General features: G+C 44.8%; 1 protein-coding gene across 1 annotated transcript; it reads right to left on the reverse strand.

Annotated features, from left to right (window-relative positions):
* Nucleotides 1-5,771: 5,771 nt before the first annotated feature.
* On the reverse strand, nt 5,772-6,374 carry LOC122638878. Its single transcript, XM_043831728.1, has one exon. The coding sequence runs from the start codon at nt 6,372-6,374 to the stop codon at nt 5,772-5,774; it is 603 nt and encodes a 200-aa protein (XP_043687663.1).
* Between the last annotated feature and the right edge of the window lie 19,965 nt (nt 6,375-26,339).

A 26,339-nucleotide genomic window follows, 5' to 3' on the forward strand; every position in this document is an offset into this window, starting at 1 on the left:
GCCTTATGGCACGCATAACCGAATCCCAATTTGTGAGATTTGGGTGCAAACAGAGGGAGAGATTTCAACGAAGCAGTGGATTGGAGAGATGAGTCGAGATTCAAAAGAGAAAGTGGAATATGTTGTTTGATGGTCGCCTCCGTAAAGAGTCTAGTTCGGTGGGTATGGAAGGAAGTAGAGTCAAGTTTGGCGTGTATGAAGGAATCGGTGGATTGGAGAGATGAATCGAGATTCGAAAGAGAAAGTAGGGTAAGTGTTTTACGGTGAGAAAATAGTGTATACAATAAAATATAAATAAGAAGGGTACCAGCAATTTATCTAAATAAAAATATAAGACAATGAGAATAATGAGAAAGAGTTGGTATTTAAATAAGAAATAAGGGTAAAATATTCAAATGAGAAAATAGCCACGAAGCATGCATTCGTACACTTATATAATAGTATGATATGGGGTATTTGCCTGTCCTTCCACCTCCTTTCTCGGGTTTACACCAAGATGTAGTGTAACACCTCTAGTTTGAAGAATGCCTAACAGAATGGAACATAAGTAATACAAGCCAACAAAAGTCAAAATACTGCCTACCATGGGTAATTGTGACGAACAAAATTGAAATTCTTCATATTTTGCCCAAAGTTTGCCTTTTAGACTTCTATTAAGTACTCTTCAATTGGCATGTAAAGCAAAACAGACTTATCTTTGCTAACAAAATATTTTTTTTAGAAAAAGATGGAGGAACTTATGCTTACCAGTAACTCTGTTTGTATCTACCTCCCTGACTTTGCACACTTAGGCGTCCTTAGGTATGGTGAACCCACAGATCTCCACTTTAGTTTTGGCTCTATGAGGGATCAAAAGAGAAACTGGTGGCAGTGGTCTCCTTCACCACTGCTTGTAAGTCTTTTAAGGTTTGACTTGGGAAATAAGGTCTTAACTTAGTAAAAATAATCAAACTGAGCCAATGAATCAGAATAAAACTAAAATCATTAAACACAAAGTCACAAATAGAACTATGCAGTACAGAAACAAAAACAAAAAATTTAAAATAAATTGAAAATAGGGCAATATAGGCTCAATAAAGAGAACTTTAACTACTTCAGAACCAGAATGTACATGGAGCTGAAATTCCAGATGAGTGGAGATCCTGACGGGTCCCAAGTGTGGCTGAAATCTCAGGTTAGTCTCACAACCCTATGCATGTGCGATGGACCTTGCAATAGGCTGCAGCGGAAAAGATAATGGCCCTTTGCTTGAACTTGTTGGCGAGAAAAATCACAACAACTCACACACAGGGGAATGCACGTGGTGCAAATAGCGCGGGTGTGCCAGAACCTTTACGCAGGTTCAAACGAGGCCAAAACAGCCTAATCTGACTCCTAATCAGGCAAGTTGGTTTCCCTCTTGCCTGAGTAGCTCTAAGGTCTTTTGGGTTAAGCCAACAACGTAGGTCACAACCTGTAATAAACTAACAGATTGCCAATAGAAAGAACTCCACCAGTGAACACAAACAAATATAAATCAGACTAAGACAAGGAATGTATATTTCGATCATACCAAATATGAGTGTGAACTTTGAAAGTACATCTGCGTCACTCCAAGAACATGACCGTACATCCTCTCAATCCAAGAAACGACAAAAATAGTAAACGAAACAAAAGACAAAAAGTAAATGAAAGATAAAATAAGCTTCTGCTCTTGTCAGGTATGTTTGTGTGTCTTTTTCAGATCAATCGGCCTCCTTATATAAGATATGGCCTTCCTCCTATCAATCCGTGCGGTTGCTCCCACCACATCCACCTTTATCGATCTAATCTCCTAGCCCCAGTCAAAGATCAACACGTGTCCCACTAGGCCTACACCGCCTCCAACTGCTAAGGCCATGGTAGGGTCTACCTCTGCCTACTACCCTCACGCCCCTTGAACAATCTTGTTCTTCATTTTAAGTGCTTCGGCACTCCTGACACGTGGCTCGATCCCTGGAAGATGGGAAGAAACCACGTCCTGCATTAGCCCACTCTCCTACGGCTCTCAGCCTGGCCATTCTATCCTAGCCTTGTGGCCCATCTCGATCTGGACCACCGATTTTCGGTAGCAAACAATGCCCCTCGCAACCTCCTTGAGAGATGCCACGTGGCCCAAGCTCATCAGGAGGTTTTTCTAGATAACGAGACCGAAACGGCAGCTGTATTTGGCTACTTTTTCGTGCCAAACTCCCTCCGTCTCTTCATCTTCTCAAGTGACTACCTGGTAATCAGCTTACGATTTTTTGAATTTCAAAAACTCCCACTGTCTCATAAATGGCGGCCCAAGTCCCATCTCCATCATTACAAGCCCCTGCTCCTTAATGAGGCTTTACAACCTCCTTTCTCTCTTCTTCTTCCTTACATCGTCCTCCTCCAGCTCTCAGGAACTCTTTCTGCCAGAATCACCATGGATCAGAAATCCGTTGGATCCTCGGTGGCTCAAGAAGCGGAGACCTTGTTAGCAAAAAAGCGATCACTTCTGTCCCCTTCCATCTAGGTTGAGGTACAGATTCCTTCCCCTGAACCTCCATTTTTCAGGCTTAGCCCTGCCTTCTCATCTCACCCTGTTGGCCTCTCCAACTTTCCCAAGTATGAATCGGAGGAACTCTTCTTCCAGCCGGAGCCTCCTCGCGAACTCAGAGATAAGGCTTTTGGGGGCCTATGGCCCCACTACCTCCCCGATTGGAAAACTTGGGTAGACCGCGTGGTCTGCGACCACTCTGAGTTCCTGACCACACTTGGTGTCCTGCAAGCCATCCAACTCTCATGCATTTCCATGCCTCTTGATCGTCCTCTACTCTAGGCCGCTCTTCATTTTTGGTCACGATCCTCGAACTCCTTCCACTTTTCCTTTGGCATGGCGGCCCCAACCCTCCTGGACGTAGGAGCCTTAACCGGCCTTAAGGCCGAAGGAGAAGAGTTTAATGGCTCATCACTTGGCCTGAAAAATGCTCAGGGGGTCGAGGTGGACCACGGCCTTGAGCTCACCAAGGCTCTGAGTTACAGCTTCTATCTGTAGACCTATCGCCAGACCCGGGGCCCGGTTTCAACCCAAGAGCTCACGATTTTCTTCTTATTTCATATCTGCCGCTACCTAGCTTGTGTTCATTCGAACAAAATCTCCAAGACCTGCTTGCGCCTGGCCAATGCCTTAGTCCAAGGCCGTTTACTTGACCTAGCCTCTTTTGCCCTAGTTACCCTCTTGTGGGGCTACCATGACATCGTCGAGTCTGATTTTGCGTATGGCAGTGGCCCGTTCTGGCTCCTCCAGATGTGGCTTTGTGCCTACTTCAAGGATTTGTATGCCATGCCATCACCGCTGTCAGTGTAGACCGTGGCCGGTTACCTGTTTACTTCCTCCCCTCATCACGACCTAAAAAATTTGGAGGAGTACCACAACTTCTTCTTTTCCTTTGAGCCCAAAGAGGGCGCATTCTTTTCCCCTTTCCATTCGCTGGAGGCCATCCCCCAATGGCTCTCGCTGGCCATCGATCATCCTATGTCTGATCCTGCAGTATGGGGAAAATTCCAGGTCTGCCAGGATCTCCACATCGGGGTAAACAATACTTGCGGCTTCGAAATATAAAACCCTCACTACTGCACATGCCAATTCGGTCTCTGTCAAGCCATTCCCTGCCCTAACTACTACTCAATCACTAACTGCAAGCTGGAGCGACTGGTGTATTCAGATGTGATTGAGATTGTTTTTGCTTCGGTCATGAATGTCCTAGTGCTCTCCCAGTTTGACTTGGAGTTCTTCGTGCCCAAGCCGGTGGCATCTGAGGAGTTTTCCATTTGGTGGGGCTCATACTTCTCTATGCTCCTTCAGCCCCGATCACGCTGAAAAGGCAGCAAGCTCCTTCCCTCATCCTCAGGTACTACCGGGCATAAGCAAGTTGCCTCCAAGTGGAAAAAGGTGTTGTCCTCCAAGCATCCCCCTGATTAGTCCTTCCTATGCCACCTCTTTTATCATGCCACCCTTGGTTATCCCACTGATAGGTCTCCCCTTAGTCGTAGTCAAGCCCGTCACTCGGTCTATCCACCCAACTCAATCCGCTCAAAGCGACCATGGGTCGTCGCCAGACAACATCGAGTCTAAGGAAGTGCTTCCCCCCACCGACCAAGAAGCACAAAGGCGGCAGCCCCTTGAAGGCTGGCGCAGCTAAGGTCTCCACCCCAAGCAAAACCCAGAAAGGAAAGGCTAAACCTTCCAGGCTTCGTGTCTCCATAGCGGCTCCCTCGGTGCTTATGAAAGACCGCACCCGGTCAAGTATTCACAAAAAATAGGTTGCCTCCACCAAGTCCTCTCAGGTGATACTCTCCAGTTCCTCAGAGTCCGAATCCTCTTCCTCTCAGCCTAAAAAGATGGTTCTTCTGACGATGAGACTGAGACAGAAGATGGGTCTGGTGATGATGTGTCTAGTGGCAACAATGCGCCCGAGCCCCGCAGATCCAGGACTCCCTCTCCTCCTGAGCTAGAAGCCATTATTGCCCCGAGTCATCTTGCCCCTATGGAAGCCCCCTTGGTAAGTATCTTTAGATCGAATGCCCTACTGTGCCTCTGCACCCCATTGGCTAACGTCTCCTCCCTTCCAGGTTGTCAATTTGGAGGCCATCTTAGTTGACCTTGGCTCTTCCGATGATGAGAAAGTAGCTGGCGATCCTTCGGGCTCTGGGCTTGTGTCTAACTTGGCCCAGGTAGTACAGGCCAAGTCCTTACTGTTTTCCTTCCTGCAAACCCCTTTTTGCGAGGCCATTGGAGCCGGGAACCTTACCGCTGTCGCTGAAGAGCTCCAAACATTGTTATCCTCGCCAGACCTCCCCACCCCTGTCAAGGAATGGCTAGATGGCACCGTCGTGTTCATGTTTGACGTGACAACTTTGGCCCCTCTTACCGTCAAACAAGTGAAAGCCTTGGAGGACGTCCTCAAAGAAGGCGACGCTATGGGTGAAAAGGTTAGGAAGATTCAAAATGACCTACAAGCAATCTTGGTCGAGGTGAAGGATGGCAAAGATAAACTGGCCCAAATTGATCATAACATTCGGGGCCTGGAAAACTCACGGCCCTCCGGGCTGACAGGGCTACGCTGGCTCAGGAAGTTGAAAAGAAACTCATTGGGTCCCAGGCTATGGCACTCGAGGCCAATTCTGTCAAGACTACAGCCAAGTAGCAGAAGTCGCTGAAGGCAAGTCGCCAAACCAATCTAGCCATCACCAATGAATGTCCGTTGGTGATGGAGAAGTAGTGGACCGAAATCCAAAAGTGCTTGCCTCATGACTACTTTAAGTAGGCCTATGCACCTTCCCTACCCTTCTAGTATCAGCCTGAGAGTCCGTGCATTGAAAGTTTGGTTTATTTTATCTTTCTTTTCTACTTTGGCTTGCTTGGGCCATGTTACTTTTTTTGTGAATGAGCCTTATTTTCTTTTATCTCTCGTCTCACTTTGGGCGCTCCATCATCCCCCTCGACGTCTTGTCACTCACCCTAAATCCCAAATCATGGGGTGAAAGGTTTTAAGGAATTTCCCATTTATGGGCCTAATGTGAACATTCCCATCCAGGCTTCTTAGCCTGTAGGCGCCGCCTTGGAGCACTTGGCAGACCGTAAATGGGCCTTCCCAAGTTGGGGACCACTTGCCCATCCTGGGGTCCTTTGAGCTGATCGAAAGTGCGGCCTTCAGAATGAGGTCCCCTTCCTGAAAGTGCTTAGCATTGACCCTGCTGTTATAGACCGCTGCAATACTTCTTTTCTATACTTTCATCCTATCAAGCGAGGCCAGCTGTTCTTCGTCTAAGTCATCCAATTCGGCCAACATTGCCTCGCTGTAGGCCTTCGGCTTGAGCCCTTCTTGGTATGCCACCCGTGTTAATCTAACACTGATCTCCATGGGAAGCACAGCATCATGCCCGTATGTCAGAGCGAAAGGTGTGGTGGTTGTACTAGTCCGTTGTGATGTCCTGAAAGCCCACAGAACTTCAGAAAGCATATCTGCCCACCTTCGTGGGTTGTCATCCACTACCTTAGCCAGGCATCCTTTTAGTATCTTGTTGCTGGCTTCAGCCTGCCCATTGCCTTGTGCGTAGTATGGGGTGGAATGAGTTAATGTTATTCCCAACTCGGCTGCGAATGCTATGACTTCGTCTCCTGTGAAAGCGGACCCATTATCACAAGTAATGGTCTCTAGAAGCCCAAACCTGTGGTTGATATGGCTCTTGAGAAATTGGATGATGTCTGTCTGACTAACTGTTTTCATTGGCACTGCCTCAACCCATTTGGTGAAATAATCAGTTGCCACGATGATGAAGCAATGCCCTCGTGTGGCTGGAGGGGCAATTTTTCCTATCAGGTCCATGGCCCATCCTCTGAATGGCCACGGCTTGATCACTTGGGTTAAACTCTGCGCCAGCAAGCGCTGTACTGGACCGTGGGCTTGACATACCCAACACCCCTTGGCATATGTGACATAGTCTGCTGCCACCGTCGGCCAGTAATACCCACGGCTCCGAATCAGCCATCTCATTTTGGGTCCAGCTTGGTACGCTCCACATATGCCCTCATGCACTTTGCCCATAATCACCATGGCTTCATTTAGGCTAACACATCTGAGCAAGAGATCGTCTCTCCCCTTCTTGTAAAGGTCATCCCCAATCAATACGTATCCTGAAGCTCTGTCCTTGATCCTCCTATCAAACTCTGGCCCAGGATTGCTTAAGTACTAGGTGATCGGGGTTTGCCAATCGGGTTGTGTGTCCTCGATCTGGTTAACTTCCACTTGGTTGATCTCATGGACGAAGGACCATATCTATTTTTTGATGACCAAGGTCCTCTCTAGGTTGTCTTCAGGCAGCCTGATGCCAGACGCGGCCTGAGCCAAGCCACTCGTGGCCTGGTTCTTTGATCATGGGATGTGGCGAACGGTCACATCCTAGAAACCATTAATCAAGTCCTTAGCCAGCCCATGATATTTGACTAAGTGTTCACTCTCACACCGGTACTCGCTAGCCAGCTGCTTGATTACCAGCTGTGAGTCTCCGATGATCTCTACAGTATCTGCCTTCAGACCGAGCAACAGGGTGACCCCGAGTATGAGGGCCTCGTATTCGGCCTGGTTGTTACAATAAGGGAAGTCAAGTTGAAAAGCCATCTGGGTCTCTATTCCCTCTGATGACCGTAACACAACCTCTGCTCCCGCGGCCTGCTCAGTCCTGGATCCATCGAAGAAGAGTTTCCACGGTGCCAGGCCGACGTATGAAACCTCTGCTGCACCTCTCCCAGTCTCAATTGGAGGGTGATCTGCCAGGAAGTTTGCTAACGCCTGCCCCTTGACCTCTTTTTGAGGTACATACTACAGGGAAAACTCAGTCAAGGCCAGGGTCCACTTCCCTATCCTTCCTCTAGAAGTGGGTCACGTCAGCATGTACTTGATCACGTCGGTCTAACAAATCACATCCACCATAGTCGGCAAAAGGTAATATCATAGCTTAGTGCAGGAGAAAAACAACGCTAGGCAAAGCTTCTCGATGGCCGTATATTTTCGCTCTATCTCAGTTAAAGCTCTGCTGAGGTAAAACACAACCTGTTCATTCCCGGCCTCATTGTTCTGAGCCAATAAGTTCCCTATCGAGCTCTCTGTCACGGATACGTATAGGTTCAAGGGTACCCCCTTCCTTGGAGGCATCAGGACAGGAGGCTTAGTCAAATAGTCCTTTATTTGATCAAAAGCCCTTTGGTGAATGTTGTCCCATCTGAAGCTCTCCCCGGCTTTCAACTTTACCAGAGGGGAGAAAATCTTCGTACAACCTGCGGAATTGGAAATGAAGCGTCTTAGGAAGTTCACCTACTCCAAAAATTTTTGGAGTTCCTTCTTGGTTGTGGGTGGTCTGGCGTCACGGATGGCTTTGGCTTTGTTCTTATCCACCTCAATCCCCTTCTGATGGACTAAGAAGCCGAGGAAGTTACTAGCTGCTACCCCAAAGGCACATTTCAACGGGTTCATCTTCAAGCCGTGTGTCCTCATCCTAGTAAACACCCTCCTTAGGTGATGGAGGTGTTTCGATTTGTGCTCCGACTTGACTACCACGTCATCAATGTAGACCTCTACGAAAGTACCAATCATGTCGTGGAATATGGTATTCATGCCTCTTTGGTAGGTTATGCCAATGTTCTTCAGCCCGAATGGCATAACCAACCACTCGTACGTTCCTAGAGCTCTGAGGCAATAGAAAGCCATCTTTGGGACGTCCTCCTCTGCTATGAATATCTGGTTGTATCCTGCTTGGCGGTCCATGAAGGACATTATTCAGTTTTTCACAACCGTATTAACCAACATATCGGCCGCCGGCATTGGGTATTCGTCCTTGGGAGTGGCCTTGTTCAGGTCTCTAAAATCGATGCATACTCTTAGTTTTCCATTCTTTTTTACGACCAGTACTATGTTGGATAGCCATTCCACGTACCTGGCGGTTTTGATGAAACCTGCCTTAAGTAGCCGCTCAATTTTGTCCTTGATTTTTAGGACGACATCCGACGCCATGCGCCTGGGCAATTATTCTATCGATTTATAATTATCCTTGATGGGTAACCGATGCTCGACCAACTTTTGGTCCAAACCAGGCATCTCGGAGTAGTCCCAAGCAAAATAATCTTTAAATTCCTCTAACAAACTTACAATTTCCTCCTTTAACACTGGTGGGAGTAGACCACTAACATAAATAGGCCGCTGGTCTTCGGTCATTCCTAGATTGACTTCGATCAAAGGATCCTAAACTTTCGCCAAGTTTTCTTCCATCTTAGGTGGTGAGACAGCAGGTCTTGCAGCCTAACCTCGGGGCCGTTCATGACTTCCTCTCCGGCCAAGATTTTGGCCACCACGTCTGCCTCATGAGACATCCTCTGCTCTAGGCTTGCCACGATCAGCCGGTGCAGTATGTCTGTAACAGCTTTTTGGCCTGTCTTCATAGATCATCTTGGTCAGTTTGCCTCCGCCTTTCTCCGATGTTCGGCAGAGCTCTCGTCTGAGATCCTTTCAGCTTAAACACTTCTTCCATCATTATTGCTGAGGTGATCAAGGATGTGGGTCTCCCATGTTCATCCGCTCTGGTGAACCGGATGGGACTAATGTATCTGTCGTACAAAGCCGCTTCGGTATGGCTAGCGTTGACCAAGAAGGGCTTACTGTCGACCATGACCAGCTTAATCTTTCCTCCTTCGTGCCAGAGTATCAGGAGTTCGTGTAAGGATGAAGGAACGCAAGAGTTTGCGTGAATCCAGTCCCACCCTAGCAAGGCTTTGTAGTTGGCCATGGCATCCATGACGAAGAAAGTCGTCAAGGATGTCTGATTCCCTTGGGCTTGGTGGATCCACCTAAGAATTTTGTAACCGAAATGTCAGTGGGCAACAGGTCGGTCTCATCCTTGCCTAAGTGTTTCAACATTCTTGAGGGCAAGATGTTGATTGCTACTCCATTGTCGACCAAAACTCTGGCCACCGACTTGCCATCCATGTGAGATTGGGTGTACAGTGGCTTCAGGTGCCTGGTCATTTCCCTGGTGGGTTCCTCGAATATGTTGGCCACCTTCTTCTGAGGCACTGGGGTGTCAAAAGTATACTCGATCTCTCTGGAAATGACCGTGCAGATGTTGTCCTTTGGTTCTTGGTGGTCTGTCTTCTTATGGCCTTATTCCTCGTTGGCTTGTTCTTTCGCGAGCACCAGTTCCAACCCTAGGACCCCAGGGGAAATATCCCCTTCGTCCATGTCCCCTTCTAGCTTTATCGATTGGCTGGGCTGATACTGGAATGTCCTTGGTAAAACATACACCATCGATATCTGAACCTAAGTTGGTACTGTTCCAAACATCATTTCCACCAATTCCCCAAAGTCGACGTCCTGGGGCTAATATGGATCGATTGTGTCCAAACTGTCTGCTTCAGGGCTAACACCTACCCCCGCATCCCCAAAAATGTCTGGGTCGCTGTCTTTGGTCTTATAATCTGACACATCTGGTTCTAGAGCTGCCCCTTCTCTACTAGAATTCCCTGGCCTCAGGGTCTCTGATGAATCGGTGTTTGCCTGACTTCGGTCTACAGAATTTGCCTCTCGGTCATCTTTAGTTTGGTAGACCATATCCTCGTGGTCAACCTTCGCAGGGGGCCCTTGGCTGCATCTACGAGCTGCCATCTTCTGCTGCCATCTCCTCTTTTATGTCCTAGTCATACACGCAGGGACCAAATCAGCTGGGAACTTCGGGTGTCTAGCAACCTTCCAACCTTCTCCATCCACTTTAGGATGGATCACCCTCGGTCTATATCCTTCGTAATACTGAAAGTCCTTCCATTCTGAGTATTCCCCTTGGGTATCTCCTGACCTGCATTGATCATATATCAGCCACCGTCGAACCAAAATTCTCCCAAGCCGGTCTTTGGCCGACGGCCTGGAATCATAAGTTGCCCGAGAGGTCATAGATGTCATGCCTCACTTGGGTGCAACATCTGGCCTCCTTTTGGTCTCGAAAAGATGTCGTTTGCCCTGGTTGGGAAGGAATCCCCCTGGCCGCCCTCGGCCCTCCCTTTGACGGCCTCCCATAGGTTAGTTGCAATTAGGACAAACACTTTGATGAAACCTTTGGGCCTCGTTCAGCCTGGGCGTCACCAGCCTTCATTCTCCCCATTCGTCAGTCTCTTCCGGGATGTTAGGCCCATACCGGGGGCATGTTATCGGCTGCTTACCGCGCCCCCTACCCCTGGGCTTCACAGATCGGTCCTCTCTCTGAGTAGGTGGGTTGCTAGACCGATCCATAACAGGTGCGCTAGGTCTCTCTAGTGGGACTACCACTTCTCGGGCTTCCCCTCGTGCGGCTTGGTCCAAGGTTATCCCTTCTTTCGTGGATGAACCCTCCGCTGGTCGGCCATTACCAGCCTGGCTGCGGAATGGAACTGCCCAGGGGTTCAACTGGGACCTTCGCGGTCATCCTGGCGGGTCAGACCGATCTTGTCTGTTCTTTTGCCCGAAGTCCCAAGCTGGCCCCATGCTTCCTCTCGGTCTGACCAACTTTGAGAAATCAGTGTTGATCATATTTACCGGGAAGGGATCTTCATCAACCATCGTGACACCCTTTTCCTTGCTTGGAAATTGGAGGCGTCCACCTATAATTGCTTTATGCAGGGCATTTTGCAAAACCACCCAGTTAGTAGTAATATGAGTACGAGTATTGTGCCACTTATAATATTTTTGGTCTTTCAACTCGTGGTTGGGTAGTATTTGGTGCCCTGGCCGCAGTTTGATCTGTTTGTCCTTTAGTAGTTGGTCGAAGATCAATTCTGCCTTAGAGATGTCGAAAGAGTATGTTACTTTCGAATCAAAGATTCTTTGGGCACATTTTTCGATTGCTCGGCCCGCTTGGCCTGGTCAATCGGCCTGGTTAAGGCCTTGCATACATAGGGTTTGCCCTCTGCTATCTCGACAGCATCTATTTTGAATTCTACGTAGTCCACCTGTTTCTGATCATTGCTCACTAATAGCGGGAGTCCATGCTCGGCGGCCTCCTTGTAATAAGTTCCGATTGAGGCTGCTTTTTGTTGGTTTTCCTCTTTCTGGAGCTGCTCATATGGTGCGGCCTGCAGTACTAACTGACCGAGGTTAATGAAGTGCTGGCCTGCAAACCTTTTCTGGAGCTCAAAAACCAAACCCCCTAAGGCCATCTTCGCATACTTGCCTTCAGGTAGGGCGGTTGGGCACTTATACTTAGCCATCTTGAACAGGGAGACGAACTTCTCAACAGTTTCTCCTGGCTCCTGGCTCATTTTTGCCAGGTCCCAAATTGTGACCTCAGGCTCGGTATGGTAGAACTGAGTATGAAACAATTCCTCCATCTCATGCCAACTCTGCATGGAATTGGCGGGCAGATTGAAGTACCAGGTAAAGGCCGACCCTGTTAAGGAATTGGGGAGCAGCCTGAGCTTGGTAGCTTCTAATCCGCCTAGGTTCCCGCACTGCATCGTGAAATGGGCTATGTGCTCAATGGTGGAAACCTTGTCTTCCCTCGAGAACTTGGTGAACTCTGGGATTTTATGGTTTCTCCCAAGGTCTACCGTATCAAAGTAGTCTGGGTATGGCTTCCTATAAGTAGGACGCGAGGTTGTCCTGTAAAAAGGGCTAATGTTGTCTTGGATAATCCATGCCAGCTCCTCTCGGTCTATAGTTACAGATGCCCCTTGTGTTGTGGCTTGTCCGACATTGGTCGGCCATAGGCCGCTATGACCAGTCAGGCTAGGCTAGTATCCTGGATAAACTTCCGGCCTCTGTTTAAACCCGAGGCCGTTCTCTCTTATATTCACCCCCATGGCCCTATACCTTGGGGCGACCGTATTGCTTGGGCCAAAACTGGTCCTGGTGCCCCCTATCTGCGCAGTTCTTGCGACAGTCGGACACTGAATTCTTATTGAGGTAGTCGTTGTGGGATTTCCTCCTACCCCTAGGGCAGCCACATAACTGGTGCCGCCTGGTAGGGTTGGGGGTTGGCTGTTTACCACATAACTCCCTATGGGGTTGACAGTGCCCATGGAGGCAGCCTGGTACAGGGGGTTGACGAAGGTTCTCTGTGGCAAACTAACCCTGGGCCGATCCCCAATGACGGGGTTTTGGATGGAACTACCATCGTATACAACCTGTAGAGGTGGGTTCGTTCGGTCCACGTCAAGTCCTCCACCCTTGGTCTGTGCAACAATTCCATCAGGTGGGGCGGCCGTCACTTGTGGCCTTGCCCCTACTGTGGCTTGTTGCCTTAGGGCGAGGAGGGTCTCATGGAACTCTTCGAACTGGGTTTGCTAGCTGGTGACCGATTTATTGATTGTATCATGTGTCGTAAGTCATCGAAAATGGGTTTGAAGACGTCCACTAGCTGTTGGATGCTATCCGTCAAGGGATTAACAGCATCTTGCACTACAACTGCCAGTCGATGCGCTGAGTCATGACTGGTGTTGCTGCCATGTGAACCAGATGGCTCGTCCTTGGCCTGGTCTGTGAATTCGACTGCCGTAGGGTTTTCCATCTCTCCATCGACCATGACTTCCCTTTGAATATGAGGGTGTCCAGGTCCTTTCTTTTGTTTGGCCATAGCAGTCGTTGGCTTATGAGGGTCCCACCGGGCGTGCCAAAATGTTGGCGAGAAAAATCGTAACAACTCACACACAGGGGAATGCACGTGGTACAAATAGCACAGGCATGCCAAAACCTTTGTGCAGGTTCAAATGAGGCCGAAATAGCCTAATCTGACTCCTAATCAGGCAAGTTGTTCTCCCTCTTGCCTGAGTAACTCTAAGGTCTTTTGGGTTAAGCCAACAACATAGGTCACAACCTGTAATAAACTAACAGATTGCCAATAGAAAGAACTGCACCGAGGAACACAAACAAATATAAATCAGACTGAGACAAGGAATGTATATTTCAATCATACCAGATATGAGCGTGAACTTTGAAAGTACATCTGCGTCACTCCAAGAAAATGACCTTACATCCTCTCAATCCGAGAAACGACAAAAACAGTAAACGAAACGAAAGACAAAAAGTAAATGAAAGATAAAATAAGCTTTTGCTCTTGTCAGGTATGTTTGTGTGTCTTTTTCAGATCAGTCGGCCTCCTTATATAAGATATGGCCTTCCTCCTATCAATCCGTGCGGTTGTTCCCACCACATCCACCTTTATCGATCCACATCTCCTAGCCCCAGTCAAAGATCAACACGTGTCCCCCCAGGCCTACACCGCCTCCGACTGCTAAGATCGTGGTGGGGTCCACTTCTGCCTACTACCCTCACGCCCCTTGGACGACGCCGTTCTTCGTTTTAAACGCTCCGGCACTCTTGACACGTGGCTCGATCCCTGGAAGATGGGATGAAACCACGTCCTGCGTTAGCCCACTCTCCTACGGCTCTCGGCCTGGCCATTCTATCCTGGCCTTGTGGCCTGTCCCGATCTCGACCGCCAGTTTTCGGTAGCAAACAGAACCTAAACAATTTTAACAAAAAGGGTCCACGGTGTCTAACAAAGTTAGAAGACATAAGTAATCGGTCAAAGTATGGAGTGAAACTACGAAAAAATGAACAAATTATGATAGAAGTTTTTATGCATAGAAAACTTGGACCAAATCAGAGTATTGCATAGACATAGGAATGAGTAGAGAATGGGGTTCGGTGTCATATGTTGTTAACACAAACCCAGTAAACAGTATGGCTGAAGTAGATAACCAATGCCTTGATCCCGGGGTTCACAAACAAATCCCATGAGTGCTATCATGCAATAGTACGGAGATTGATCCATTAGTAAATAAATTGGAAAACATACAATAAAGCAAGTACTTCATCTACTGGTTGTTGGAAATACTAAGACGCCTTATTAAATGAAAATTTTGAACTTCATGCTCTGGGTAGCGTGTGCATTTCCCAAGCACCAGAGGGTGTCATGCTTTCTTGGATTGAGTAACAGTGCCTCTTCCAACTCTGACACACTGTTTATATAACATGCATATAAGATGGATGACGATTGAACAAAAATGACATGATTGTAGGGGGCAAAGGGGAATCTGCAAACCTCATTTCTTTTCATTTTACATCAATCTATCCACAAGATGAGAACCAATGACTCCAACACCTTTAGTTACCGAAATTCTCATGTTGGTCTGCCGTTAACAATAAAAACAACATTTAAGATGATACAAATGATAATGATGCAAGAGCAAAGACATATATAATTTATCATATAAAGCAAAAAAGATATAATATTTCTTCGTGGAAGATACTCTAAGAATTGATCTCGACCAGTAAGGACCATTCATTAGGTTCAAAAAAAGACACTTATACTCGGTCTAAATCCTTCACCAAAAGGAAAATTTTATTTAATCAAATGCTCAACAACTAATTGGCACAAAAATTAAGGCAATGTCAAGGAGAAGTAGATAACACCATTGAAGTACAAAGGAAATTGGAGCCAAATACTATAGTAGAACCAGTTTAATTAAAAAAAGAAAAAGAAAAAGATAACATCAAAAGAGTTTTTTTTTTTGGTCCTTAAACTTTAAAATAGATCATAAGGAGGATGGGAGGAGAACATTATAAAATTCAACAAAGTATCTTCAAAGGAGATAAAAAAATAAAAAAAAAAAAAAAAAGCTCCCAATTTACTCCAAAATTAAAACAAAAATACTCAAGTCAGTCTACTGATAATACATTCAAAGCAAAGAGCCAAAAACCTAGTTCTCCAAGCCTCTGATGGATAAAACATTGAGAAATAGCATGGAATCAGAAAATTTTATGTAGTGGTAAAGGGAAAAAGGTTAAAAAGCCAAAAACCTAGTTCTCCATGACTCTGATCGATAAAACCTTGAGAAATAGAATGGAATCAGAGGATTGGAACAAAATAACTCATTAGTTTTGACAAATACAAATCATACCTCCCACAATAGAAAGAGTACATGTGTACATTAGAAAGTGAAGAAGTTTTTCTATCAGAAACAAAAGAAAGGAATATTTGAAAGCGTACATGAGTATACCCCTGAATCACAGAGAGCTAGGCAATATCAAGAGGTTCAACCATTCTCTTGTAGGTTGTACCAGCTTTGAGCTGGCGCATTGAGGGCTTCGTCACTGTTTCGTTCACCACATTTTCTCAATATTTCGTGAGGGGTTTCTTGTACTTTTCAACGTGTATGTCCCTTCTGTCCTGCTTGTTCTTGAAGCTGTCATAATAGCCCGTAGCAGAGGAGACTTTGTACCACTCAAGTTGAGCCATGTTTATCTTACTTTCATTCAGTTTCTTGTCAGTTTCATAGATGCGCTTCACATAGTCGTCATAAGTTTTTCTTTCCAGTCCCACCATGTCTATAATCAAGGTTTTTTTCCTTGTTGTTCTCATGATTATCAACCGAGAGATCCTCTCTCTCCCCATTTTCTCTCCACCTACCATGCAGTTACCATTTTCTCATTATCACATGTACAATTCCTTGGATATGAAGACTTACCATTCTCAGCATTATCACATGTGATAATATCTTATGTAATTCTTAGTTTCCTATTGTACATTATTCTCTAGGATCTCATAAGATCAAGTGTAATCTCCTGTATATATACTCTACCATTATTGTAGAGACAATAAAGGTTAATACAATATTATTGAGTTCTATCATGGTACTCAGAGCTATATGCTCAAACGAGCTCCCCTCTCCTAACTAATCTCCCCTCCAGCGACTGGACCTCATGGCCGAAGGCAGCTCCATTGTGCCCTCCACCGCCCCATCCACCACCACCACCGCCCCTCTCACCCCTGGTTCGGGTGCCCATCATTTTCTCTCCAACAAATTGAACTCCACCAATTACATATACTGGAAAACGCAGGTTGTTCCTTACCTGATCGGACAGCACATTTATGACTACGTTACTGGCGACAAACCATGCCCTAATGATCCTGAGAAAGCAGCAGAATGGCGTGTTCAAGATGCCGCCCTCATGAGTCTACTCATCACCTCTCTCGACAAAGTTGCTCCTCCCTTGGTTGTTGGTCGTCTCACCAGCAAGGAAATCTAGGATGCCCTCACTGCAGCCTTCAGCAATCCCAATACCCCGCACTTGCTTGCCCTCAATTTTGTACTTTACAACTTGGTGCATAAACATGATGAGACCATCTCTCAGTTTCTCCATCGAGCAAAGGAACTTTCCGATGAACTAGCTGCAGCCGGAAAGCCGCTCCCAACAGAGGACTTCAACATTAATATTTTTCGTTCTCTTCGTGAAGAGTACCAATCTGTGGTTCCTACAATGATGTATCGCCAGCCGCCACTATCTTACTCTGAACTTCATGGGCTTCTCTTGAGCCATGAATCACTCATCACCTCACGCCGTGCATCAATTGACCCATCTGTTGTTGCATCCGCCAACCTCACTCAACGAGGCCGCGGCTCCGGCTCTCTCTCTACTGGCCGTGGCACCTCTAGAGGTCGCGGTTGTGGTCGTGGTTTTGGTCGATCTAATGCCTATGCTCATAGCCCATGCACCATATGTGGCCGCACCAATCATCAGGCCCCTTCCTGTTATTATTGCCAGCAATCCTCCACAAACAATCTCCAACCCCCACTCTCCCTACCCCTTCTCACCCATACCAACACCCACCACCCCCATCCCACCGCATACTATACCCATAACCCTCAACCGTACATCCAAAACCCTCTCCCCTCTGTCATCCCCCACAACAGCCCCAAGCCCCTACCCATTGGATCCCTGATACAGGTGCTACTCACCACGCCACACCTGATCTTCAATCCTTCACTACATATGATCCATACGCAGGTACCAATCAGCTACAAGTAGGTAATGGTAATGGTCTACCCATCTTAAACACTGGTTCTGTTTCTCTCCCCTCTTCTAATTGTTCCTTTTTACTTTCTAATGTTCTTCATGTCCCCTCCCTCACTAACCATGTTTTCTTTGAGTTTCACTCCTTTTTTCTTGTGAAGGATCTGGTCACCAAGGCAACTCTCTGTTTCGGACCCAGTAAAGATGGTCTATATGGCATGTCCTCCCCTCCTTCTACGAGCTTGGCTTCTCCTTCTTCTTATGATCGTTGGCACCATCGTTTGGGACACCCACATGGTCGTGTTCTTTGTCTCATGATTCCAGATCAGCGTCCTCCACGAACTCCTCATCTCTGCTATGCTTGTCAAATGGGCAAGGCCCATCGTTTATGTTTACCTACAACTGTTTCTTGTAGTCGTTTTCCTTTAGATTTAATTTTCAGTGATGTATGGGGACCTCATCCAACTGCCTCTTCTGAAGGCCACCATTATTTTTTAATTTTTGTGGATGATTTTAGCAAGTTCATTTGGTTTTGTCCCTTGAAATTAAAATCTGATGTTTTCCCTAGTTTCATAAAATTTAAAGCCTTGGTGGAAAGACAATTTTCACTTCCCATCAAGGCTATCCAAACTAATTGGGGCGGTGAATTCCGTTCCCTCTCTTCTTTTTTTGCCACCCTTAGCATCCAACACCGTGTATCCTACCCGCATACTCATGAATAGCAGGGCTCTGTTGAAAGACGCCATCGGCACATTGCCGAAACTGGTCTCACCCTTCTGTCATATGGACATGTTCCTTCTGTTTATTGGGATTATGCATTTGAGACTGCGGTTTACTTAATCAACCATATGCCCTCTCCTGTTACTGGGAATATTTCTCCCTATCAATTGGTGACCTAACAAACCCCTGACTACTCTTTCCTTCGAATGTTTGGTCGTCTTTATTTTCCTTGGCTTAGACCTTACCATTCCCATAAGATGGACCCTAGATCTTCTCCTTGTGTTTTCTAGGATATAGTCCATCACATGTTGGTTACCGTTGTATGGATCTCCTCACTCATCGCATTTACATCTCCCGCCATGTCCGTTCTAATGAGGATGTACTCCCATTATCTCACCAAGCATCGAATCCCCCCTCCCCTACAACCGCTCCTATCCCTTGGGCTATGGCACCTAACATTGGTAGCCCACAAATACCCCCACCTCCTCCCCCCAACCACGACCTTCCCTCACCTGCACAAACCCCCCACCGTCCCCTCCCCCAAACCGTAACCCTACCACTCCCCCACGGCCTTCACTCCCTCTACGACCACCTCCCCCCCTCCACGGCTCCCTTAGCATCCACCCCAAGCCCTCCCATAAAAACTCGCTCTTGTCTTGATCTATATGCCGACCCCACCACCTTACCCCAACCCAACGCCCTACATATCACTCCTACCACTGTTAACCTCTTAATTGAACCTACTTGCTTTTCACAGGAAAATAAGTTTCGCCACTGGCGTCAGGCGATGGCTGATGAGTTTAATGCTTTGTTACAAAATGGTACTTGGTCACTTGTGCCCTATCAGGCATCCATGAATCTTGTTGGCTGTAAGTGGGTCTATAGGGTCAAACGCAAGGCTAATGGCTCCAATGAGGGACATAAAGCCGCCTTGTGGCAAAGGGCTTCCATCAACAACCTGGACTGGATTATAATGAAACATTCAGCCCCGTCATTAAACCAACCACCATTCGCACCGTTCTCTCTATAGCGGTTTCCAATGGATGGTCGATCTAACAGTTGGATGTTCAAAATGCATTTGTACATGGTGTGCTTGATGAGGTGGTTTACATGTCTCAACCACAAGGTTTTACTGATGCGACCCTCCCCAATCATGTGTGTCGCCTTCACAAATCACTTTATGGGCTTAAACAGTCCCTGCGGGCTTAGTTCCATAGGCTGTCGGATTTCCTTGTTTCCTCTTGTTTTCGGTCCTCCCAAACCGACACCTCCCTATTTATTTATATGCATGGGCCCACAACTACTTATGTCCTGGTTTATGTTGATGACATTTTGGTTACAGGTAACCAGGTTTCTCATGTCACGGATCTTCTCTCTAAGCTGGCCAAAGAATTCTCAATCAAGGATCTCAGACCTCTAAGTTTCTTTCTTGGTGTCGAGACTATATATCAATTGGGTGGAGTTTTGTTGTCACAGTCCCGGTATATATGTGATCTATTGAAGCGTGTTGGCATGACGGATTGCAAACCCGTCTCCACCCCCATGGCCACCACACCCACAGCATCTGCTTCAGGGGGTGCTCCCATGACCGACCCCACTTTATATCGGTCAATCGTTGGCGCCCTACAGTATATCATCCTTACGCGCCCTAATGTATCTTTCTCTGTCAATCGGGTTTGCCAATATATGCATGCCCCTTCTGAGGATCACTGGACTACGGTAAAACGTATCTTACGGTATCTCAAAGGCACTCATGATCAAGGCCTATTTTTTACTAAATCCAGCAGTATCCAATTACAGGCGTTCTCTGAGGTTGACTAGGCCGATGACAGTTCAGTTAGGAAATCAACGGGCGGTTATGCTATTTATATGGGTCCCAATTTGATCTCCTGGACGTCGAAGAAGCAAAAGATCGTGGCCCGGTCCTCAACCAAGTTTGAGTACAAGGCCATGGTTGATGCGTGTGCCGAGCTAAACTGGCTCCGTTCCTTATTTGGTGAACTTGGAATCCCTGTCACATCGGCCCCCATGCTCTGGTGCGATAACATTGGGGCCACCTCCTTATCTATGAACCATGTGTTCCATGCTCGCACGAAGCACGTGGAGATTGATTTCCACTTCGTTCGTGACAAGGTCGCGGCTCGAGAACTACAGGTCCAGTTCATCTCAACCAATGATCAAATCGCCGATATCTTTACTAAAGCACTTAGCACCGCTCGATTCAATTTTCTCCGTGACAAGCTGCGGATTCGGCCAATCAAATCCCCACCTTGAGGGGGTGTATCAACCAAGAGATCCTCTCTCTCCCGATTTTCTCTCCACCTACCATGCAGTTACCATTTTCTCATTATCACATGTGCAATTCCTTGGATATGGAGACTTACCATTCTCAGCATTATCACATGTGATAATATCTTATGCAATTCTTAGTTTCCTATTGTACATTATTCTCTAGGATCTCATAAGATCAAGTGTAATCTCCTGTATATATACTCTACCATTATTGTAGAGACAATAAAGGTTAATACAATATTATTGAGTTCTATCAATGATACAAGTAAAAGAATTCAAGGTCACTGAGAAAATATTTTGAACACTTGCCATTCTGGGTTTGCCATTGTGATTCTAACTATTAAGAGAGGTTGTGGTGCCTGATTAATCCGGGCCTTACAGGCAGTTCTGCTAGAGAAATGTCTAGTAGAGATCCCAATTCAATTCGGTGTTCAGATGAACTCGATAATAATGGAGCATTAACACCATAATTGGTTTCTCCAATAACTATTTCCAGAGTAATTGAATGGGGACATCTAGAGCAAAATTTGGAATTTGGAATAAGCGGAATTGCCTAATAATGGAGATCCAATGATTTAGTAGCAAGACACTAAATTACCTGGTTTCTTTTAACTCCAATTGCGTCTAGTTGAAGTATTATCCCGGCTCAAAGTGGATCGTTGCTCGACCCCCATAGCTGTGAAATTCCAATGGAGTTGGAGACAATCATCTAATGGGTAAGATGTTCCAATAGCTTCCCATAATCCATGAGGTTGTTGGCCATTTGAGACGACCCATCAGTAGTTGCCAACACACTTAGGACTAAAACAGGGTCATTCAAACAAGCACAAGCCGATTATGACCAACAGATGGGAAAGTGTTGGAGAAATGGCAAAGTAATCAGAAGAGATCAAACACAAGGAAATCTCTACACCAATGGGATGATAACCAGGCAGCACCCAGCATGGAGACACCGATGGCAATCGCTTTACCAATGGCGGAGAAGGTGTAAGGCGAGAGATAGACCGATTGGACGTTGTCTAGAGAGAGATGTGAGCGGCAGCTACTTGTGCCCTGGGATGAGTGCTAGGTCTTTGAGGATGTTGTGTTGAGAGAGATGTGAGCGGCAGCTACTTGTGTCCTGGGATGAGTGCTAGGTCTTTGAGGATGTGAGTAAGAGTGACTGTCGATCATAGAGAGAAACCAGGTCGGATGAATTCTAGGGTTTTGAGGATGGGAGTGAGAGCCTCTATCGATCATGGAGAGAAGGTGTTCGATGGATTATTTGGGTTTTTTCGATTGGGAAGGAGTATTTAATTATTTTAGAAAAATATAATTAGTAAGGCTACCAATAATTTAAGAAAAAATAAAAAGAAAATGAAATACAATGATGAAAAAGATATGATATTTAAATAATAGTGAAGGATAAAATAGTCAAGTGAAAAAATAACCACGAAACATGAGTTCATGCACTTATATAATAGTATGATATATATATACTAGTAAATATGCATGTGTCACCATATGTGAGGAAGAGTATGAGAGAGGGAGAGAGTGATCAAGCAAATATTTTTTAGTTATTTACTTCCGAATATCTGACATCCAAGGAACTATATGAAAAAGTAATCATTACAAAACACAATCGTTGAATAATACTCTAATGGGTACTATTTCACTTGAAAGGATGGAATTAATCGGAACATCAAATTCACATATAAGCTGGGTTGGTAATCAAGATGATACATTGAAGGAAAATGCCAACATAAGAGTTTCCCAGAAAAGTCAGAAACGGAATAGAAAAAATGAGGAATTGGCATGGCCATAGGCATCACAAACATAGACAGAGACATAATTATGTAGCAAAAACTACAATTGTCATGAACTAAGACATAATTATGTAGATTGAAGCAAATCTGTTTTATTAGTGTAAGTATACATCCATCCATCCATCCCAGAAATCAAAATAGAAAAGAAAAAAAAAAAAAGGTAGACATCCATCCTCTTTCTTATCCAACTTATATTTATGTGCATAATCTCAGAGCAGTTCTTTTGCACATGAAATTGGAATGTTTGATTCTATATATAACTTTCTAGTCGTCACCTCATCAGCATCTCCATTGTCATTATAAGAAAGAGAAGTTAGTAAACCAAGAGAAAAGTGTGAAGTCAAATTTAGATTGAAATTACTGTTGGAGCATGGGACACCATGTTTTCATCCCCAAGAAATTGTGGATGGTGTATAATCATTACACTACCACCTGACCCATTTTAAAGACCTTGATAGTGCATCTTGACCCATTTAAAAAACCTTGCTCATCCATTGCATGAAATAAGACTTTCTCGCGACATATGAAGAAACAAATTACCCTGTTTCACCAAAATCAAGTATAACATTAGAAAAGCAACACACAGAGAGAGAGAGATAAAAAAAAAAAAAACATTTTTAGGAAAGCACTAAACTGGTGGATACAATCTATTGAAACAAAAAATATTAAAGAATGGAGAGATAAAGAGAGAGAGGTGGATTAACAAACCTAATTTATCGTAGGATTCCAAGTGATACAAATAAATGGAAATGAAGAGATCAATATTCTAAACACAATTTTCTACAAGTTTATGGCACCAAAAAAAGTTTAGTCGCAAAGAAGGTAATAATTAAAAAGATACTTAAATACAGAAAAAGATGAACTCGCTTTGTAAGGAGTTTTATATTACACTTCATCAATAGAAGTTGAATCACTAAACCTAGGAAAGAACATGAATTGACAACAATTTGGAAAAATTAAACATGAGAAAGAGGGTATATAAATAAGAAAGAAGGATAAAAAAAAATCATATAGATCTTTTTGATACCCATAAAGAGAGAGAGAGAAACGTACCTGGAGGAGTTTGTACAGATTCAATGTTGTTCTTAGCGAGTAACAATGAAATTATAAGATCGTTTTTGCCATGAATAAGATGCTTTAGGTTTGGAGAGAGAGGTACGTTTTTGCAGTGAATAAAGAAGCTTTGAGATGTAAGAGGGACTGAAATTGAGAGATTGGGAGAGGAGATCGTGGAGACGAAGAGATTAGTTAGATTTTTTTTTTTTTTTTGGTAAAAAAAGGATTTGATAGATTTACTTTCATTAAAAACAAATAGATAGATTATTCACCTAAAGCATCACTATCAGCAATAAAACTTTCTAAAGACATCTTGAAATAAAAAAGGAGCTTAGAGAAAATGTGGACCAGATGTAAAACAAATGTGGAGAAGATATAAAAAGATTCAAAAGCTGCCAATGAATAGCAGTCAATTAAAGAGCTCAGGACCACTTGGAATAGAAGATCAAATAGAGCACAGCAGTCAATTAAAGAGATCGGAACCACTTCAGAAATCTCTCTCTCTCTCTCTCTCTCTCTCTCTCTCTCTCATATGTCCTATGAGGACTGAGAGGATAGGTAATTGGGTATATGGACCTCTTTGGGACTGCCAAGTACAAGTGAACAACTAATGGATGAGCTAGAGTGGTTTCAAAAGTTTTGAGATATTTTCTTAAAGCTAATGACCTTTGAACAGCATAGATATTAGGAACCAAAATTACATATCAGTCCTCTAACAACCGCAACACGTGCCTGCTCCCTGTTATTTGTTTCAAAATGATCTCATTCACTAAATGATCCAATCCAAAAATTGGAATACCATCCATTCTCAATGCTATGACTCATTAGTTCATAGATGTATCATGAATCCCAAATATGATCAACTTACAGATTTCAGATTACTTTACAAAACACAAGTAGTTCCACCATCATAGGTTCTCAACTATATCCTCTCATTGTTCTAGTTTAAATTCTATCATACATGTATAACTTCTGTAAGTAGTTGCACCATGAATAGGTTCTCAACTTAAACAAATTACTATACTGGAAAAAAAAAAAACCACCTAGACCATCTTCATCAATTGACCCTGATTGAGTAGAAGCATCACATACAATACATGTGTCCACTCCCTAGTTTTGGGTAAAATGCAAGTATTATTGTTGACCAGCAGGGACATGGTTCAATCAGACAACATTCCCGTTATGGCTTTGAAGCATTTTCAGTCAATAAACTCACCCAGGCAATAAAACCTTTCAGATGAGTCTGGGTTCCAAAAGAGTTCCCCCTGCAAAGTCTCCTCCTCTTTGAATGATTCATTTCCATAACATTCCAAATACACAGTAAAGGACATATATACCAATATTGAGGTCAGTATCAAATGCTAATTAACAAACAACTCAGATTCAAATCCCCCCCCCCCCAATTTCTTTGGAGAGAGAAGGGGTTATGTTATTCAATTGCAGCTTTCACAATACACTCCAAGAAGGTTAAGAGAACTGCACATCCCTTCTGCCATAAAGAGGCTTAAAAAAAATGAAATTAAAGTTAAGCTTTGGGAAATCTTACCCTGATACCTCAGATCCGAATTGCAACCTCTAATATAAAAAAAAAAAAATTGGAGAGAGATTCTGTTAGCAGACCAGAATTAGGCTGAATGCTTGGATGATTAATTCACCCCAAGCTCCACTTTATTTATAAGAGTAAATAAAACATAAAAGGTTGTACATGAGCAATGTGGGACTAAACCCATATACAAAACAATCAATTAAATAAAGGGAAAAAAGTCCAGAATACCCCCACGGTATTCTGGCTATATCTAACACTCCCCCTCAAGTTGGAGCATATATATCATGCATGCCCAACTTGACTAAGATAGGATGAAACAGCTTGCTATTCAGCCCCTTAGTGAACACATCCGCCAGTTGATCAGTAGACTTCACAAAGGGAACACAAATGAGGCCAGCTTCAAGCTTTTCCTTGATGAAATGTATGTCAACCGCCACGTGTTTAGTGCGATCATGCTGGACAGGGTTATGAGTAATGCTAATGGTAGCTTTATTGTCACAATAGAGCATCATTGGAAGATGGATAACCACACCAATATCCTGTAATAACCCTCTAAGCCATAGAAGTTCACAAATGCCTTGGGCCATCGCACGAAACTCGGCTTCAGCACTGGACCTTGCCACAACATTCTGCTTTTTGCTACGCCATGTGACAAGATTCCCACCCACAAAGGAACAATAGCCAGAGATAGACTTTCTGTCAGAAGAACCAGCCCAATCGGCATCAGTATAAGCTTCAACCTTGAGATGACCATTGGGAGATAAGAGAATTCCCTTCCCTGGAGCAGACTTCAAATACCTCAAAATACGACGGACTGCATCCATATGAGAGGATTAGGGATCATGCATGAATTGGCTCACCATACTTATAGCAACTGCTATATCAGGTCTGGTGTGAGAAAGATAGATTAGTTTGCCCACTAACCGCTGATAACCACCTTTGTTGACAGGTTCACCTTCTTTCTCCCTAAGTTTTGTAGTAGCATCCATAGGAGTATCTGAAGGATGACAACCTAGCAGCCCTGTCTCAGTCAATAGATCAATGACATATTTTCTTTGAGAAAGAAAGATGCCCTTTGAAGAGCGAGCAACTTCTATCCCTAGAAAATATTTTAGAGAGCCTAGATCTTTGACCTCAAACTCACGACCAAGGAGAAGCTTCAAATCCCTTATAGCAGCATCATCATTACCAGTCACCACTATATCATCCACATAGACTATGAGTAGAGTAACCTTGTCACCAACTCGTCTGATGAACAAGGTGTGATCAGCATTGCTCTGCTTGTAACCTGCTGAGATCATAGCCTTATGAAATCTGCTGAACCAGGCCCTAGGTGACTGCTTCAACCCATAAAGAGCACGTTTCAACTTACAGACTTTGCCCCTAGTCCTGTCGTCAGAGAAGCCTAGTGGAATGTCCATATATACCTCATCCTCAAGCTCCCCATGGAGGAAGGCATTCTTTACTAACTGCTGAAGATCCCACCCAAGATTTGCAGCACAAGATAATAACACCCTGACAGTGTTGAGCTTTGCCACTGGTGCAAAGGTCTCCTGGTAGTCA

The sequence above is a fragment of the Telopea speciosissima genome, chromosome 9 (genome assembly GCF_018873765.1).
Source record: "Telopea speciosissima isolate NSW1024214 ecotype Mountain lineage chromosome 9, Tspe_v1, whole genome shotgun sequence".
In the NCBI taxonomy this organism is placed as follows: Eukaryota; Viridiplantae; Streptophyta; class Magnoliopsida; order Proteales; family Proteaceae; genus Telopea; species Telopea speciosissima.

Coding starts and splice junctions, on each gene's coding strand:
- LOC122638878 (XM_043831728.1), bottom strand. CDS start 6,374: ATGGACCTGATAGGAAAAATTGCCCCTCCAGCCACACGAGGGCATTGC.